The following is a 19706-nucleotide window of genomic DNA, read 5'->3' as shown; positions in this document are numbered from 1 at the left end:
AGGGAGAGGCAGGCTTCCCGCCGAGCAGGGAGCCCGATGTGGGGCTCAATCCCAGGACCCCGGGATCATGATCTGAGCCGAAGGCAGACGCTTAACGACTGAGCCACCCAGGCGCCCCCCAAGCATCTTTTCTTGGAACATTTTGTTCTAAGGATTTTTCCTTATTTTGCTGCTAATATTTGCGCAAATGTCAGGAATCACTCTTCTCTTTTTTAGTTTATTTGACCAAGTATCAGAGACTAGCTCCATGCTCATTTTCCCCTCATCTCTCACTGTTGCTCTGTTTTCTTTCTAGATTTATTTTGAGAAAGCAAGTGTGTGCACGTGCGTGAGTGGGGGAGGGGCAGAGAGAGAGAGAGAGAGAGAGAGCGATCTCAAACAGACACCGTGCTGAGTCGGGAGCCCAACATGGAGCTCCATCTCACAACCCTGAGATCATGACTGAACTGAAATCAAGAGTCAGATGCTTAACCGACTGAGCCACCCAGGCACCCCTATGTAGCTTAATTCTAAAATAATTATTTTTCTTGCTACCTAAGTTATGTGACTTTATTACCACTGAACATGATCCAGTCTATTTCAGAAATATTATCCTGTTTATAATCACATGAATAATAAAAGCAATAAAATGTGTTCCATATATTTCAGTTTCAAACTGAGTTATTTAAAATTATTTACAACTGTATTGTAGTACTTAAAGTCTTATCAGTAATTTAATAAACATATATGCACATATATATGTATATTTAATATTGGATGAATATATATTAGCTTGTTAAACAAAATTTTCTCTTTACAAAGTGATTATGGTTAATATCTTTTCTTTCTACTTGTATTTTCTACAGTATATACAGTATTTAAAATACTGGGTTTTTTGCATTGACCATATTTTTAATTTTAAATGACATTTCAATAATATTGTCTGTACCTGGTAAAATAAATGCTAGTTTGAAATTGGTACATATAAGTAACCTATACATACATATAACATAAACACGTATGGCTCCTCACACCCTGACAGACATGCACATTGTCTGCACATATTCTCATACTCCAGTGGTTTAAATTGGAAGGAGATAGAGGAGTTAATTGTAGTCTTTACATTCTCTTGATGTCCTTCATTTTGGATAAGGCAAGACTATTTGGAGGAATTAAGCATACCGTGTCAAAAATGCACCTGTACTATACACACGTGCCATGGTTTTTTACTTACGAGTTTCAAATAGGCTGTGAAGTAGCAAGTTACTAGGGGTCCAAGAGCATTGTCAGGCAAGGTCTGAGAAGTAACTGCTATCAGGAATTCAGTTTTAGGGGCACCTGGCTGGCTCAGTTGGTACAGCATGTGACTCTTGGTCTCAGGGTTGTGAGTTCGAGCCCCACATTAGGTGTAGAGATAACTTAAAAAATAAAATCTTAGGGGCGCCTGGGTGCCTCAGTTGTTAAGCGTCTGCCTTCGGCTCAGGTCATGATCCCAGGGTCCTGGGATCGAGCCCCACATCGGGCTCCCTGCTCCGCGGGAAGCCTGCTTCTCCCTCTCCCACTCCCCCTGCTTGTGTTCCCTCTCTTGCTGTGTCTCTCTCTGTCAGATAAATAAATAAAATCTTTAAAAAAAAATAAATAAAATCTTAAAAAAATTTGTTTTATACTTTCAGGTCTTTTGTAAATTGAATCATTAAAACAGTCCCTTAGAAATTAGTCGTGTAAAGGAATGTAGTCTTTTGTAGTCTTTGTGTAAAGCATAGATATCTTCATGGTTTTCTTTAAAATTTCTTTAGTTTAGAAATCTGGATATTTTGTGTTGGGTTTTTCTTAAAGTTAGGTGTTTTCAATACAGTTATGTACAAGCTGCCTTGATTCTGTTACTTTTTTACTTGCAGGATATTCTATCTTCCTGCTATAAAACCTTAAATAAAAATTTCATACATCTGCAGATGGTCATTTAATAATGTTGGACAGTAAGACATTTTATTCCTTCATTTAAGACTTACAAAAAGTCTTAAAAAGCTATTGTAGATACAAGATTTTGCAGTGGTTGGAAAAACAGGCATAGGAGATTATCCAAATACAACTGATCTCTGGTATGTTGATGTAGGTGAATGGAGAGTTTAATTAGGAGGTCTTCTGTGCTGAATGTAGACTAAGATTTGCTCTGCCATGTAGGAACACTGTTTCGTCATTATTTGGGTACCACTGCATCTAGTTTAACTTAAGATTCATGCAAACCCAACACAGGCAAGTAAAAAAACTGGATCTGATCTAAAATGTAACACTGTATTTAAAAAAAAACCAAAAACAATAAAATGTAACACTGTATGTTAGCCATACTGGAATTAAAATACAATGAAAAAAAAGAATTAGATGTCTGTGAGCAGCAGTTTCAATGGAAACTAGAACAACTCTTGTTATTTGTATATTTTCAGATTCAGTGCAAGGCATGGCATCTCTAATAACTTTGATATGGGAAATGTTTAGAGACTAGTGAAAATTTCAGGACTGTTTTTAAGCCTGGGTGCAAGGCTGAATTAATAATCTAGATCTAATGCTTTTTTTTTTTTTTTAAGATTTATTATTTGAGAGTGAGAGTGTGTGTGCGTGCAAGCGGGGGAAGGGGCAGTGGGGCAGAAGGAAGGGGAGCCTGACCTGGCAGACCATGACCTGAGCCAAGAGTTGGATGCTTAACCAACTGAGCCACCCAGGCACCCCTAGATCTAATCAGTTGGAAGCCTGATTATCTTTCTTTTTTTTTTTTAAAGATTTTATTTATTTATTTGACAGAGAGAGAGAGAGAGACACAGAGAGAGAGGGAACACAAGCAGGGGGAGTGGGAGAGGGAGAAGCAGGCTTCCCGCGGAGCAGGGAGCCCGATGCGGGGCTCGATCCCAGGACTCTGGGATCATGACCTGAGCCGAAGGCAGACGCTTAATGACTGAGCCACCCAGGCGCCCCTCTTTCTTACAGATAAATATGCTTACATTTTCTTTTCATAAACTCATTCAGCATGTTCTGTATACATGGGTGTTGACTCCTGATATGAAACGGTTGGTGGTTATATTCCAAACTCATCATGTGAAAACCACATTTTAATTATAGAGCAGTGTTTATTATTGAAGGAAGAGTAGTTTACCATAGAGTTAAAATTGTATATAGGCCTCTTTCATTGAGTAAGTTCTGTGTTTCCATACAGTTGTAATTTGAATGACAGAAGTGGGGAGACTGATTGGCTAAAATTTTTCTCTTGTTAATAGCAAATTGGCAAAACCTAAAAATATTTGATAGAAATAAATGAAAATAGGAAGTACAAACTAAAATCTACCAACTTTTTAAGTCAGGAACGGAGCAATTATAATTACCTGTGGATAATCAGGTTTAGGGGAGGTTTTTAACTGATAATGTCAGATTATTTTGAAGATTTGCAGTTCTCTTTCATTTAAATATCTGTGCCTTCATAATCAGGAGTGAGAAGTTCTTCTTGATAATTTCAGCATATCTGTGAACACAGTGTTCCATATAATTTAATGAGATCTGCCCTTTAGATATAAGAGCAAGGAGAAAGAAGAGAATTTCCTGCAGTTCATTTTCCCCCTTTTTCTTTTATCTCTTTATAGGACTAACAGTTTTTCCAAAACCAGTAACTGCATTGGAATATTCATTCACTGTGTCTGATCCACAGTCCTATCAAGGGTACATTGAAGACCTTAGGAAGTTTCTAAAACGTAAGTATGTTTTCTTAGAGTGAGGTAGAAGATTTTAGTTATTAGCGAAACCATATGATAGTGATTACTTTTAGAAAACCAAATAATGATTACTTTTAGACACATCTTTCTTAGAGTCTGTTTTACGTTTTTTTTTTTTTTTTTTTTTTCTGTTAAACACAGTCCACTGAGAGGACTTGCAAGTAGATTTTATAATTAGTCATAAGAATATTCTAACTTATGGAAAGACATAGGGGTCTAAGCCAAGGGGCAGTTGATTTGACTTTTCTATAATAAGTGCATGAATAAGTCTGTTGAGACATAACGTATTTATATCTGCATTAAAAAGTATTTAAAGCAAAACTAAATTATACAAAATAATGACTCTTAAGTATTTGGATCTTTTGGATCCAATGTACTTGTGAAGGGGAAAAGGAATGGTATTTATCATTTAAAAAAACAAAACCAAATGCCTATCCACTGTGGGTTTTGGAGTTAGCAGCCTGTAATAGTCATCCTAGCCCAGTTTTTCCTCTTGTTCTGTTTAACTGAACTCTGTGGTATTAACATACACATGAATAATCATCACATGCCCTGGCCTGTTGGTTCTTGATCACCTCACCTCTTCCTCGGGCACAGAGCTCTACATTCATTCCTTAGAACATATAGGACCCCATTGCCAAAATGACTATTAATAAGGCTTTCCTGACACAGCCTTCTAGTTCGCCTGTTTAACTTTCCCTCACTATTCTTCTACCTCATTGGGACTTCCACTTCACTGACTGTTTTATTTTATCCCAGCCCCTTCTCCCTAACTTCCCTTTTTAGCAAGCTTATTAATTCCATGGTTTTTCTTTTTTTTTAAGATTTTATTTATTTATGTGAGAGAGAATGAGAGAGAGCATGAGAGGGTCAGAGGGAGAAGCAGACTCCCTGCTGAGCAGGGAGTCCTATTTGGGACTCGATCCTGGGACCCCAGGATCATGACCTGAGCTGAAGGCAGTCACTTAACCGAGTCACCCAGGTGCCCCTAATTCCATGGTTTTTCATTTCATTTTTAGTTTTGCCAGTACTCTAAAATCCCTTACCTGTCAGTCTGTCATAAAATGTACATGGATGAAGCCATGTAATTCTCCTAGATGAAACCATATAATTCTTGGATGAAGCCCGTTCTTTGAGGCTGCCCCGAGCAGGCTGCTGAAGACTTTCCTCAGGACTAATCAGCACGATGAATATTTTACCACCTCCCTCAAGTGGACCAGCTCTACTACCTGGCAATCCCATTGAATTTCTCTGGATAATTCTTTGACGGGATTATTTCTAACCTCTACTCAAACCTCTAACCCGTTACCTTTCCCACTATAACTCACTTCATATAACCTGCCTTCCTCCTTAAAGAAATAATGGAAGTACTCAGATAGGAATTCCACCAGTTTTCCCATTACCAGTAAAACAGACCTGTAGTTACAGCCATTTTGTCTGTGATATTTCTCCTGCTTTGATGCCCTTCCTCGCATTTAAGGCCACCTGTACCAGTCCTCCTTTTTGGATCTTCTTCTTTCAGTGCCTTGGAAGCATTATTAACTATTCCTTCTCCAGTATATATAGAGCCTCACTTTACTGGATCCTTCCCATCAGCATGCAGAAGTCCTCGACTTCTCTTGTCTTAAATCAAAAACCTCTTGATCCTACACCATCCACTTGGCTGTCTTTCTAAATCTCCTTCCCTTGATAGTTTGTTAAGGATGTTTTTGTCAGAATATAATCCATGATTTAAAAATCAAATAGTAAAGAAAGGTCTATAATGAAAACCATTTCCTGTCCTCCTTTTTAGCTGCAATCCTATTAATTTACTCAACAAATATTTTTGGAGGGCCTTCTTTGTGTCAAGCACTCTTCCAGGTTCTGTCAGTGAACACAGGAAACATGTTCATGGAGTCTGTAGTCCAGTGGTGCATGGGAGGGTGATGAGTGCAGCGGAGGGACATGAGGCACAGATGGAGAGATGGGAAGGGTTACAGTTTTGAACAGGGTCGTCTAGGAAGGCCTCATGGAAGGGGATCCTTGAGGAAGGATCTGAAGGTGAGGGAACTAGCCTGAGGCTTAAAATGTCACGGTTTATCAAGGAAGCGAGAGGGGCTGGATAGAGTAAGCCAAGGTGAAAGTTGTAGGAGCTCAAGGTCAGGGAAGTAAAGGATGACTAGGTTGTATAGGTCTTCAGAGGCCATCGTTAAGTTCTTTGGTTTTTAAGCTGACCAAGTTGGAGGTTTTTAGGCAGGGAATAACATCACCTGACTCGAATTTTTAAAGGATCACTCAGGCTGCTTTTTTGAGACTATGGGGGGCAACAGGGAAGCTAGTTAGGAGGCCATTACACTAATCCAGAGGAGTAGAATGGTGGCATGGCAAGAGAGGAAGCAGTGGAGGTTGTGAATAATCTGATTCTGGATACATGTTCAGTGGGAAAGAACTTCATGGTTTTGAACTTTCTCTTAACGGTATTTTTGTCTGTATCTCTAAATATTAAATTTTCCTGCTGGTTCTTGATTTATCACTTTTATACATCGTCTTTACTTCCTGCCATGACAGATGACGATTTACCTCACATGCCTCAGACGTCCCCCACCCACCCACCGGGTTCAATAATTGAATTACTATTTTTAGTTTCATTATTGGTCACCTTTTTATATTTAGTCTTTATGTCTTATTCTATCATCTGTAGACACTCTTCTGACTTCCTTATTTGTACACTGTCATTTGAGGTATCCTCGAGTCCCTTTTTTTTCTGGAAAACTCTTTAGAGCTTTTCCCCTCCTGCCATAGTCTACGGGTAATTGTTTAGGCCTTTAACTATCCAGCTGTCATTTTTGGGACTCCTTTTTATCACTTTAGTTGGATCCACTGTTTCTTGGCTCATGCCTTCTTTTTTCTTAATTTACTGCCTAGTTTAATGGGGTATATCTATTTCAAGTAACTTCATAAGAGACATGAGAGGTAAATTTTGAGTCCTTTCATTTCTGAAAATGACCTAATTCTGCATTTATAGGTGATAGTTTAGCTGTATATAGAATTTTAGTTCCTTTGTTTTTGCCTTTTTCTCCTTTGCAAAGCTGGTTTTTTAATTCTGTTTCTAAATGTATTTCTTTTGGGTTCTAAAATTTGTTTTGGTTTCAGTCTCTAAAATAATCACTTTACTGGGAACTTGATGGGGAGGGATCTTTCAGGATGAAGGCTTAGGTTCTCCTGTTCAAGGAAATTATCTTCTATTATTACTTTGATAATTTCCTCAACTCCATTTTCTGGTTCTTTCTAGAATTACTCTGTTAGTTGGGTCTTGGATGTCTTGTTTTTCTCTCATTTTCTGTTTTACTGTATTATGCTTTCTAGGGGACTTACTTTTAACTCAAATTTAACCTTCAACCCCTCCTCCCTTTTAACTTTCAGTTGTCATTGCTGAGTTTTAGGAAAGCCTTTCTCATGTTAAAAGGTACCATCTCTGTTTAAAAGATACATGGTCTTTTTTTTCAATGGATACCGCTTAAAATTTAAAGTTTTATTTTGTTCAGATTAACCTTTTTCCTTTCAGGGCTTTCCTTTCCTTTCAGGTCTTCCCTTTTCCTTTCTTGTTGACCTTTCTTTTTCTTATTTTAGGTTTTCGTCAGGTGTATAGGGCTCTTTGGTTACTCTGTCTGGGATTAGTGATCTATGTCCCATCATGCCTTGGACTTGGGGGGAGGGGGGTCTTCATAATCTGACCATTCATCATTACAGCTCCTTGCATTAGAATGATTTTGTATTGAAGTGGAACATGGCATGATACAAAAATGGTCACTGATGAACTGACCTATACCAAAAGGTATATGTAGGGCGCCTGGGTGGCTCAGTTGGTTAAGCAACTGCCTTCGGCTCAGGTCATGATCCTGGAGTCCCTGGATCGAGTGCCGCATCGGGCTCCCTGCTCGGCAGGGAGTCTGCTTCTCCCTCTGACCCTCCCCCCTCTCATGTACTCGCTCTCTCTCATTCTCTCTCTCTCAAATAAATAAATAAAATATTAAAAAAAAAAAAAAAAAAAAAAAAGGTATATGCAGTCAAAACTTTGGGGGAAATTGGTGAAGGCCTCGGAATATTTCTTGCAAAATGATCCTTATGATTGTGCCACCAAAGGCAAAAAGGAAGTGATGAATGTTGTGAGGAACCTATTGTGTTGTAGAAGTTTAACCCTATCTTCCAAATATTTGAATCCTTTTAAATGAGTACATAATTTACATTTTTTGTTTTTGTTTTTTTATTTATTCATGAAAGTCAGAAAGAGAGAGAGAGAGAGAGGGGCAGAGGCAGAGGGAGAAGCAGGCTCCCCGCCCAGCATCTGAGCCACCCAGGCGCCCCTAAATGAGTACATAATTTACAATTATATCCTAATTTTTGATAAATAAAAGATGAAACCAAAGATATTTTGACAATTGTTTTCCAAAGTAAAGGTCTACACTTTCTTATAAACACATTTACTGGGGCACCTGGGTGGCTCAGGTGGTTGTGCGTCTGCCTTCAGCTCAGGTCATGAGCCTGGGATCCTGGGATCGAGCCCCACGTCGGGCTCCCTGCTCAGCAGGGAGTCTGCTTCTCCCTCTGCCTGGCACTCCCCCAGCTTGTGCGCGCACGCTCTCTCTCTCACTCTAATAAATAAAATCTTTAAAAAAACTCCACACATTTACTTTGAAATTTTTGTTCCTGTTTTGGTTGAATTCACTTTAGGTGGCCTTTTTCTGGTACCAGTTGTACCCACACACCAGTAGTTCTTAATGGAGGTACTGCTGTAGCGTATCTTAGCTATTTATGAGTGTGTCTCAGTAAACACCTTCGTTGAGGGCAGGGACCACATCAGGCTTGCTCATTGTTGTGCCATTCTTGCCTAACACTGTGCTAGTGTGGAGCAAACAGCCAAAAACCCATTGTGTATCTTTCCCTCTCCTTTCTTCCCCATCTCCAGGTTGTGACCATTTGACTCCTTTATCACTTGGCGTTTATCTAAGATGTTACCTCTCTTTCTGCTAAAAACACCCTTCTCTAAGTTAACGTTAACTCACAGGTGCCCCTTGATGCTCAGCTTTGTTGCGGTCCCTGCAGACTAGACTGCCATAGCACTATAGATCTTTAGGCCCTTCAGTTATGATTGTTAGATTTAATGTCTGTTTTCCCCATTATACTGTAAAATCCGTAAGGGCAGCCGCAGTGCCTTTTTATGTTCTCACCACTGTATCCTTTTTTATGGGAGTATAGTTGACACATAATGTTACATTAGTTTCAGGTGTACGACACAGTGATGTGACAAGTTTATAGGTTACCACCGCTATCTTTTGGGCCATGAGCATTGGAGGCATTCAGATAAAGCTATAGCCGTGGCTGGCGCCACCTAATGGTGACAGAGACTGATCTGTAATCCAGTTGGTGTCATCGTTGAAATGGAGTAAACATCAAAAAGTTAAGGGAACAAACTTAACATTCTTTCCCCAGAATAATCTAGTAATCAGCATTGCTGTTTTTGTTTTTGAAAAGTGTCATCCAAAGGATGATGTGTTCCTGGTTGTGTTTAAGAACTGTTTCTGGCTGATCTGTGTACACATGTATGTTTCCTTTTTAGCATACGATTTAGAAGAACAGAAGAATCTCACAGCCTGTCCTGATGGAGCACTTTTTGAACAGAAGGGTCCAGTTTATGGTGCATGTCAGTTTCCTGTTGCCTTACTTGAAGCATGCAGTGGTGTGGATGATCCAGAGTTTGGCTACTCCAGAGGACATCCTTGTGTTCTTGTGAAAATGAACAGAGTATGTACATATTTTGCTGCTGCTGCTTTTTTCTAGTAGCCTCTATGAAGAAGCTGGCAACTATTTTTTATCTCATTTAGGGGCGACTCGCATAAAAGATTAGCCACGGTATTAATTGACCTTTGGAAAATACAGAAAAAAACTAAGACTGGTTCATTAAATCATGGATTAGGGAAGTACAACAGCGTCAGCTTTTCCCTTCTTAGTTATGTGCATTTAGGCATAGATGAATGCTTCAAGGGGCAGGTATTCAGGTTGTCATAACCAGAGCATGGTTTTTTTAATGTGCAGTGCTCATCTTTTGAGTCTTGTATTGTAATATTTAAAATTCCATTGAGAATCTATAAGGTCTTGGTTTAAACTTTTTCTGAATATTTAGTAGCAAAGCATAGTTTTATAGTTTATGTACATATAATTAAAAAGTAGACATACAAATAAAACTGCATTATAATGAGCTCAGTAGGGTGTTGTAACCAAAGTAGTAGCATTTTGCTTTGGTATACAGAGGAAGTGCCTGAATTATATAGCCATTAGCAAGTTAAGAAGCTCGTTAGCGTCTCTATGTGTAAGTAAAAATGACTTGGGGTGATTGTGCATCCGTATGTAATGAAGTGCTCTCTAACCCCTGTGCCTTACGGCTTTATAAATACTGTACTGCAGAGCTGTGTTCTGATACAGTTGTCCTATCGAGACCTATAGGGCCTCCCGTAAAGAATGAGGTGGTTATTCCTGATCATTTACTCAGAGTAAAGAAAAAGCAGCTTTTTAAGCAGGTGTAGACCTCTCAAGATCATGCATGAGTTTATAGCTCGCTAAAGTTGCCCTTGATGAGCAAATTGCTATCATCCCTTGGCACTGCTAAATGAAAGAACCAGCTAGATCCTGAAGTGCCCAGACTGATGCCCCTCCAGCCTCCCCTCCTTTCCCCACGTGGACAATGACAGTTTCCTCATGATCCCAGGACACTCTAGAGATCATTCTGAAACACTGCCTGACACATAATAGGTACCTTAATAATTACAGTGGGATGGTTCAGCAAGACTTTATTGAAATTAAGGTTAACAAAATAAGCCAAGAGTAATGGGACACTAGACAATCTAGCTTGTAAGATGAATTAAATTTATTTAGCTTAACAGGAATGCCTTTTACAATTGCAGCCTTCCAGGAGTATCTTCATAACATCTAGATTCCTGGAAAATCTACTCCCAATATAAAGTCAAGAGAAGTTCAGTTCCTTCTCCTATAGGACCATCCCTTCAAGTTTATTTTCTCTTTCAGTATGTCCTCTTTGAATGATGAGGGTCAGGATTACACCTGCTGATGGGGCATAGCTTTACAGGACACGACAAGAAGACAACATATCAGGCCCAAGCTGGGATCATTCAGGAGCTGTGCATGCTGAGTGTAGCAGGGGGTTGAATCCCAGTATAGTTTGTTCCAAAGTCCATCACATGGGCAAGGATTGTTACTGCTGTTGATATTACTTAGGTTGCCACAAAACTTCTCTTTCGGGAGAAATGTTTACATTTTACAGGCATTTGCATATAAAATGCATGTAAATTCAAAACATAAAAAGATCCTCCCACAAAAGAGATGGGATAAATTGCCATGAAGAGTTAGTTATATCCACTCCATACATGAAAGTAGCCTCATTTCATACAGCCGAACTGTGCTGTATCTTAAAATGGGATTCTCCCCAATGTATGCATTTTGTGGAACAGACAGATGTGAGACATGGTAAGGCTCCATGGAAACTTTATGGAAACATGTTGAGGTTTTGACCTAATACATTTTCATGAAAAACAGTTTTATGCTTCTGCAGTTCTTACTGTTAGCATTAAAGGTTTCTGTTTGTTTCTTGTTTTAAGGGTAGCAAAGTGTAATACTATGTTTTACTCAGTTCTTCAGTAACGGATTTTTCTAAATTGCCCCAGTACAGTAATAAGACAGCTAATTGGTAAGATTATTATATTGAAAAGTCCATTCTAATCCTCTAAAATAAAATTAAAAGGCAGATGTAACAGTTTCAATACACCGAGTTGGTATTCCTCTCAACCCGTCCACCCCTGGGTCCCCAGCAACAAAACAGGAGGTTCTTTTATATATGTTTGTGATGTTTCAATTAACCAGTTTTTCTTTACCTTAGATAATTGGATTAAAACCTCAAGGAGAACCAAGGATAGAATGTACTTCAAAGGTTAGTATTCAAAAAATAACCCAACTTCTTTTAAAGCTTTAGTATATCTTAGTATTTTAAAAGTCCTCTGTAGTGCCAGTCTTAGAAGAATAAAATTCCACCAAACTTTGGGTGTCGAGCCCTTCTTAATTTGCAAATGATAAATCAAAAAAGATGTGTTTTCCATGTGCATTGATTCACTTTTTTCTAGCTTAATAACACTGAAATGGGGGTTGGCCTTATAATGGATGGTGTCTTAATAGTGTATCATAAGATTTTTTTCTTTATTAATAATACATAAATTGGTGTACAAAGTGGCATCTGAGAGTTCATGAAACATGGTACATTTGCCTTAAGGCAGTGGCAATATTCCTCCTATCCCTACTTTTTTTCCAGAGTGCTATGCAGTTTTCATCTCATAACTTCTTTTGTTTTCTCTCCATGCTGCAAGTGCAACTAAGACAAATATGTAAATGATGGGTAAGAGTTCTTAGGAGAAAATGTTAAGCTCTAAATTTAATTTTACTATTATTTTAAAGATTTTATTTAGTCATTTGACAGAGCGGGAACACAAGCAAGGGGAGTGGGAGAGGGAGAAGCAGGCTTCCTGCAGAGCAGGGAGTCCTGGGACCATGACCCAAGCCGAAGGCAGACGCTTAACGACTGAGCCACCCAGGCGCCCCTCTAAATTTAATTTTACTGTTGTGCAAAATTTAGCATTCCAACCCCAAATCTGTGTTGAAAGTATCTTACTTGAAATGTTACATTGAAATTACTTCTAAAGTTGTTTGTGGAGAAAACAGTCTTCCTTTTAGCCATGAATGGATTTCTTATTTGGGCAGAAATTTCTTGCTCAGTGGTTCTCAAATTCCTTCATGCATCAGAATCACTTGGAGGGCTTGTTGGGTACCATTCCCAAAGTTTCTGACTCAGTAGTAGTTCTGAGGTGAGGCCCATGAGGCCCAAACTTTTCTAACTGAAGTTTCTAGGTGTTGGTGATGCTGATGGTCTCGGGCTCACATTTTGAGAACTCCTGCTTTAGTATCTTTAAATAATTTCTTTCGAATATTTATTCAAAAGAGTAGAATAAAAAGCCAGGAAATTTATGGATTCTCATCTGGGTTGAAGTATACATGTGTGAACCATAGGCAATTCACTTTACCTCCTTATACCAGAGTCGAGTCAGCCAGTATGTTACTTAAAACCAGATGCTACATCTAAGCTGAGCTTTTCTTGATAAACAAATCCTTCTGAAAATCTAAGCAGATTCTCTCATCTCTTAAGACAAGAAAACATTATGGCTACGAGAAAGATTCAGAAAAAGTAACTCTTTATTATCCTCCTTGCTTGCAAGTCTTTCCAACAGAAAATTCCCGAGACTTAGGTGCTAGACTTCAGCCAGGTAGAAGTGCTAATTTCATGACAGTGTACCTGTATGTGGGAGCTTTTGCTTTGCTTGTGAGCAGACTAGGTGGATGAGCTTCGGGAGAGTGGCTCTGTGGAGCCAACACTACTAAGAAAGGAAAACACATTTTGGCCAGAAGGGCAAAAGCTGTAAACTCCTTTCCTAAGATGTCAATTTTGTAAACTGTTGGCCAGTAGAAACAACTCCGTGTAACTGTTCCCTTAGGGTTTTAAATGGATTTTTATCTATTGTGTATCCTTTGCTTCTAGAATAGTTGGTGGAAATGGTAATGAAAAATCCTGATTGATGACTAAATTTCAGTTTGTTGTTTGAAGATGTATGTAAAGCATAGATGGGAATTTTATTTACTTGGGGAATCAGTTTGTTTTTAGAAAGTTTGTTAAAACTGCATTGTACTAGGCCAGTCACAAAGGAGTAATCAGGCGGAGTGTGTACATTTTAGAGGTGTGGCTCTAGAGCAGATGGGAACATTTACTGCAGATCATCATCATGTTTTCCATTACATTTGTCTATATCAAGTGTTCTTTAAATTCTTTAGTTGACTTATTTTTAAGAACACAAGAGAAGATATAAATGTATTACATAGTTTGATCTGCTTAAGTGTTTTACACAAGATACCAAAATATTGATGACAACATGCTCTCGGGCATTTAATTTAAAAGATGGTTCCTACAAGATAGAATATTCAATTTATGTCTTTTTCAACATTTTATTTTTCTATAAAAGTGAATGCTCTTCATTTAGGAATATATAGAAAAATGCAGAAGAAAAAAAATTGGTAAATGCTACCCAGAGATAAACACTGCTTAGAACATTTAGTTTGTGTTCAAATCTTAAGGGTGGTGAGTGTGTAGAAGAAAATACACTCATTCTACACTCATTTTAAAACTTAGTGACTATTAATAGATTCTTCGACTTAGTTGCTCCTAGTTTCCAAAGATGTCATTCATATACTCAGAAAACTAGGACATGTATGCTTCACCCTCAAGTTATCACTTTTCAGATATGCACTTCAATATTTCATAAAGTACAAGTAAAAGCTTGCCAACGTTTTTGGTACAAACCAAGAGAACAGTTAAGAGTCAGTCACACCTGGGTGATCTTAACTGAGCCTCAGTTCTCGTCTTGGTAATTGATCCTGTCCACAGAAGGGTGTTGGGCCTAAAAGAAGTTAAATGGGGCGTCTTGCTGGAAATACCAACTCAATAAAATGTAATCCACAGAAAATCTCCTTTACATGTTGGGGAACATCTCTGTTTCTGTGAATTAAGCTCATGTATTAAGAGAAAATACGTTAAACAAAAGCAGTTAATAGAAAGGCACTCATCACAGTGATTGTTTTTTCTTTATAGAGTACAAATGTAGGGTAGTGGTTGAAAATGGCTTCTACAGTTTCTCTTAGCTTTGTTATCTCCTATTCTTTCCACTTACCTTTGACCTCGATCTTGAGAGCTTGTCCATTTTGTGGGGTATCGTCATTCTGTGCGTTGTGCTGTCGTCTTGCTGTGTCACTTGTCTGTCACATGTGCTACTCATCGTTACATAAGCAGAGGAGGAGGACTTCTCCTTAGAGGAGACGCTTAGTTTTGCTGTGTGCTTTCAAAAACAGAAATTAGTGCATTTAAATCTAGAATTCAAGCATTTATTGTTTTATTTTAATTCATGGAATTATTTTAATTCCACCGCTCTTGTCATTGATTTGTCATCTATTCAGTGTGTGTTACAGTTGTTAAAATTAGTCCTATTCAGAATGTGTTACCTGAGAATTCTCATTGTCTATCAAGAAGAATAGAAATAATAGCATGAATGAGTTCGATTATGGATGATTAATTTGTCTGTTGGTCACATTTACCAGTTTTTTAAATACATGGAATATAATTCCAGTAAATTCGATTACTTTGATTTGCATGTGCTCTTAAATTTAAGGGTCTTTAAATTGGTTAAGAGTTTTGCTTGGAGGACCTTAAATTTTTCCTAGTAGTTTTTGGCAGTTGCATCATAATTTCCCCTTCTGGTTACCGTTAGTTACTAATCACAGGAAACTTTTGCTGCCTCCCAGGCCTGAATCCTGCATTCTGCAGTGTGGCAGCTATTGTTTACAGTCTGGAAGCACAGTATTTTAAATCAGTTCAGGAATATATTGGTCCCCTATAGACCGCTGCCTTCCTGCTGTCAATGGCTGGAGAACTGGCATTGGGTAGTTGGAAGGCAGGTAAGATGTTTAGACAGTGCATGAACAGATCTGGCTATAAGTTAGAAGGGACTCTTCTGGAAAAGCTTGTAGGCTAATATCAGGAAATGTGAGAAGAATCAGGATAGTTTTGTGTCAAAGGATTTAAGCCAAGATTAACACGTCTGTTCTCAAAAATATACTTGTAATTAATGCAGTTGGAACATCATTGTAGAATCACCATACTGTTCATAATTGATACTCCTTTATATATTTTTAAGTTGTTTTTTTGTGGCCTAAAAAAAGAGGTTTCTCTTGTTTTCTCCTTTAGACTGAAAACACAGCAGCTCTATCAACTTATCCTCCCAATGGACTTATAGATTTAAAATATTTTCCATATTATGGGAAAAAACTGCATGTAAGTACTTAGAAGTTTGTAAGTGGTTGTGACTCTTGGGGAACTGGCACATCTGTATTGAAATGTCACTTGTCTGGGGTAGGCAGACATATGCCCTGTGTAACTTCTGCATCCTCTACTCTGGTCTTTAACTATAAATGGTGATGCCAAGTAGAGATCCCACATCTACAGTTCAAAACTTATAAAATACCATTGTCTCTTTTTTTTTTTTTTTTAAAGATTTTATTTATTTATCTGACAGAGAGAGACACAGCAAGAGAGGGAACACAAGCAGGGGGAGTGGGAGAGGGAGAAGCAGGCCTCCCCGCGGAGGAGGGAGCCCGATGCGGGGCTCGATCCCAGCACCCTGGGATCATGACCTGAGCCAAAGGCAGACGCTTAACGACTGAGCCACCCAGGCGCCCCCCATTTTCTCTTTCTTTAGAATGTGCATTGAATGTGCACAGAGGTGAAAAAATAAAGTGGCTAGAGTAATACAAAGAAGTCCTGTAGACCCTTTCCCCAGATTTCCCAAATGGTAATATTTTACCTGCTTTGTCTTACCAGTCTCCATTTATGTATAATTTCTTTTCCTGAACCATTTGGGATTAAGTTATAAACATGGTGCCTCTTTACACTAAATGCTTGTTTTATTTTCCTAAAAATAAGGACATTCTATATGACCATAATAGAGTTACCAAAGGAAATTAACGTTAAAACAATACTATCATCCAGTCTACAGACCTTGTTGAAATTTTACCAATTGTTCCAGTAACGTTCTTTCTTGCAAAAGAAAAAGTGTTTTCCTGGTGCAGGGTATCACATTGTTACATCTTTAGTCACTTATAACCTGGAACAGTTCCTCAGTCTGTTTTATGCCCTGGTACTCTTCAAAAATGAGTACAGGACTTTTTTTGGGCCTATTTGTTTATGTTCCTCAATTTGAGTTTGATGTTTTTCATGATTAAATGTAGGTTGTACATTTTTGGCAGGAATGCCTCAGAAGAAATATTACATTTTCAGAACATAGTATCAGGAGGAATGTGGCACTGATTGGTCACATTAGTGTGATGGTAACCTTGAACACTTTAACAGCCAGGTTTCTCTGCTGTGAAGTTCTTTTTTTTCTTTTGTAATCAGCAAGTATCATGTGGAGAGAATACTTGGAGAGTCGACACAATTCTGTTTCTCCCCTAGCTTTAAAGATTTTTTATTTATTTGAGAGAGAGAATGAGAGAGCGAGAGAGTATGAGAAGGGGGAGGGTCAGAGGGAGAAGCAGACTCTCTGCTGAGCAGGGAGCCCGATGTGGGACTCGATCCCGGGACTCCAGGATCATGACCTGAGCCAAAGGCAGTCGCTTAACCGACTGAGCCACCCAGGTGCTCTCTCCCCTAGCTTTAAGCATGTGTTGATTCTTGCCTGAATCAACTAATAGGAGTGTTCCCAGATGTTTTTCTAATTCCATCTTTCTTTCCTCCATTTACTAGTTGGCATTCTGCTCCGAGAAAGAGCTTTGCCTTCTCCACCGTTTATTTATAGTCTCATGGACTCTTATTGTCAGTTCTATTTATTTTGATACTAAAATTGTCCCAGATTTGGCCAGTGAGAAACCTTCAGGCTGGCTCCTGTGTCCCTTAGACGTGTTCCCACGATTCTCTGAGCACCTCCTTACTTTCTGGCACTACAAGATGTTCCATGTTCATCTTGTACTTTCTCTGCCCCAGTTCTGGAATCAGCCCCCTAGTTCCTTTTAGTGAAGGAAAAGGTCTAGAAACCACAGTGATGGTAATACAGTTAGGAATATATTTGCATCAAATTACACAGCAACTGTAAGTAAGGATCTAGGAGATCTAAGTAATCAGTAAGGTAGTCCTTGGGTGCAAGGGGAAACTCAAACCCAGATTATAGAGTATCTAAAAAATGATAATGAGACCCAACCTGTGCAGTGCTTACAGGAACATTCATAGCCATCTGAACACTTCCATAAAAACTTAAGTGAAAAATAAATGAGTATCCAGTTCAAAAGAAAAACAAAACATGTAATAGATTAAAACTTGTTTTTAAAACTTCAAACCAACTCCTGATAAAAGTGTAAATGAAGTTACCATAGAATTGGAATTCACGTATTTTCCTTCATTTGCCAGGTGAGTTATCTGCAGCCATTAGTTGCTGTCCAGGTCTCCTTTAATGCCACCAGCAGTACCGTAAATGAAGTAACAGTCGAGTGCAAGATTGATGGATCACCCAACCTAAAAAACGAGGATGATCGTGACAAGTTTTTAGGACGAGTTGTGTTCAAAGTCACAGCACGCGCATAGTAGGAATTAGGGTATCTCCACAGAGTAAATGTTGTGTTGTCTGTCTTCATTTTGTATCAGCTGGACCTGCCATTCTAGAATCATGAGACCACCTTGGAGAAAGGTGGGGTGGTGGTACATGACACTGGGGTAACATGCTAATGTGCTTCCAGACCGTAGTGTTCAGTGTCCTCTCACGTAACTGCCTGATGCCTCTGCTGCCTTTTGAACCACGTACAGTCGCCAGATGGGGGCCGTGAGCACCAACTCCGAACACGTGGGATGGGGTCTGGTCTTATTCTTATGTGGTTTAATTGCCGAGTGTCTAAAGCTTAATGTGCCGTGCTATGTAAATATTTTATAGATTTAACACTGGTTAACTGTCATATTTTGATGCCAGCCACGTTTTAGGGATAAAATGGTACCTGAACATCATCACGTGAGTGACTCTAGCTTCAAGAAATGTGGTGTGGGAAGAAGTTCTGTATGGGAGGAGGAAAAACAAAATAAAAGTGGATTTGAAAGGTTGACTTGATGTTTTGTAAAATTATTTTTTACATGCTGAATTAGTCTGTGGATCTTTTTGATTAAGAGCACAAACTTTATGTTGTAAACCATGTAAAAAATATATATACCGATGGGATTATTTTTAGTGCTGGAACTAAATCTCTCATAATAAAGTATTTTAGACCATAGACGAAACAGCATTTTTAAGTTAGCCACGATGAATATGCACCTAATTTTTTATGAAATTAAATTCATATGATTTAAATTGTATAATAGTTTGTGAAATATCTTGTTACTGCTTTTATTTAGCAGACTGTGGACTCTAATAAAAATATCAGTTGTAAAATATAAAAACTTGGAACTTATTCAAAGCTTCAAACCAGTTTTATTTCAGCATTCTTTGACTATTGTGAAATATTTTCTCCTATCCATGTGTATTGGTATGATTCTTTGTCATAATTCTTTCTCCTCCATTGATAAAGGTGTGCTCCCTATATGATCTGTGGTTGAAGCCAGTTTTTGATTTTTATCCGTAAAAAGGCCAAAGCTGACATTTTCGGTTTTCCTTGTCTTGGTGCGGGCCAGGCCGAGTGGGATGCAGGCCATCTGGCCCAGGAACAGCGGTCTGGAGGGAGCACGAATGCACCACGTGGTCTTGACCGGCCAGACAGGCCTCGCTGACCCAGTGGCAGCCTCTCCACCCCACGGGGGGGTCTCTGCCACGAAGATCTCGGTGATAACAGATCTTTGTTCTTGAAACCTTTGCAACTAGGAGCTGTTAATAAAGCAAAGGTCTTGGGGCTTTGATTTTCCTTTCCACTCTCTCAAGAGTGGAAAACCATTTTACAGATGCTACGATGCTAGAGCAATGTCATGGGCTACAGCTAGAGCGCCCGTTAAGCTGGTCCACTGTCAGTTTTGGCTCTTGGGGAATTCACATTATGGATTCCATTAAATTTGCATTTTTGCGTCTTTCTTTGAAGTATAACAGATGAAAGTTCTGTTCTAATGAGCTTAGATAAAAACAAACTAGTTCTTAGAACACAAAGCAAGAATGGAGATAACCCAAATGGGGCAGTGGGCTCTGGGATGAGATATACACAGAAGTCACTGAATGATACTTGTACCTCCCTGGTTCAGGAGTTTGGGTATGGCTCAACCCCCTGACTGCTGTGTGACCTCAGCTCACCTACCCAATTCCTGGCTCTACTGAAATT

The 19706-nt window shown here is 38.8% G+C and overlaps 1 protein-coding gene across 1 annotated transcript in view; it reads left to right on the top strand.

Annotated features, from left to right (window-relative positions):
* Positions 1 to 18854, top strand: part of ATP1B3 (ATPase Na+/K+ transporting subunit beta 3) — a 45097-nt gene extending 26243 nt beyond the window's left edge. Inside the window, exons 3-7 of the mRNA XM_032408559.1 lie at positions 3606 to 3713; positions 9331 to 9515; positions 11662 to 11712; positions 15619 to 15705; positions 17830 to 18854. Of these exons, the coding sequence (XP_032264450.1) occupies positions 3606 to 3713; positions 9331 to 9515; positions 11662 to 11712; positions 15619 to 15705; positions 17830 to 18003 (605 nt within the window). The 3' untranslated portion in view covers positions 18004 to 18854. The remainder of the gene's footprint in view (positions 1 to 3605; positions 3714 to 9330; positions 9516 to 11661; positions 11713 to 15618; positions 15706 to 17829) is intronic.
* Positions 18855 to 19706: the final 852 nt, after the last annotated feature.

This window comes from Phoca vitulina, unplaced genomic scaffold, assembly GCF_004348235.1.
Source record: "Phoca vitulina isolate PV1807 unplaced genomic scaffold, GSC_HSeal_1.0 scaffold10, whole genome shotgun sequence".
Lineage (NCBI taxonomy): Eukaryota > Metazoa > Chordata > Mammalia > Carnivora > Phocidae > Phoca > Phoca vitulina.
The sequence above is the reverse complement of the archived record's forward strand: the minus strand, read 5'-3'. Positions and strand labels throughout refer to the sequence as shown.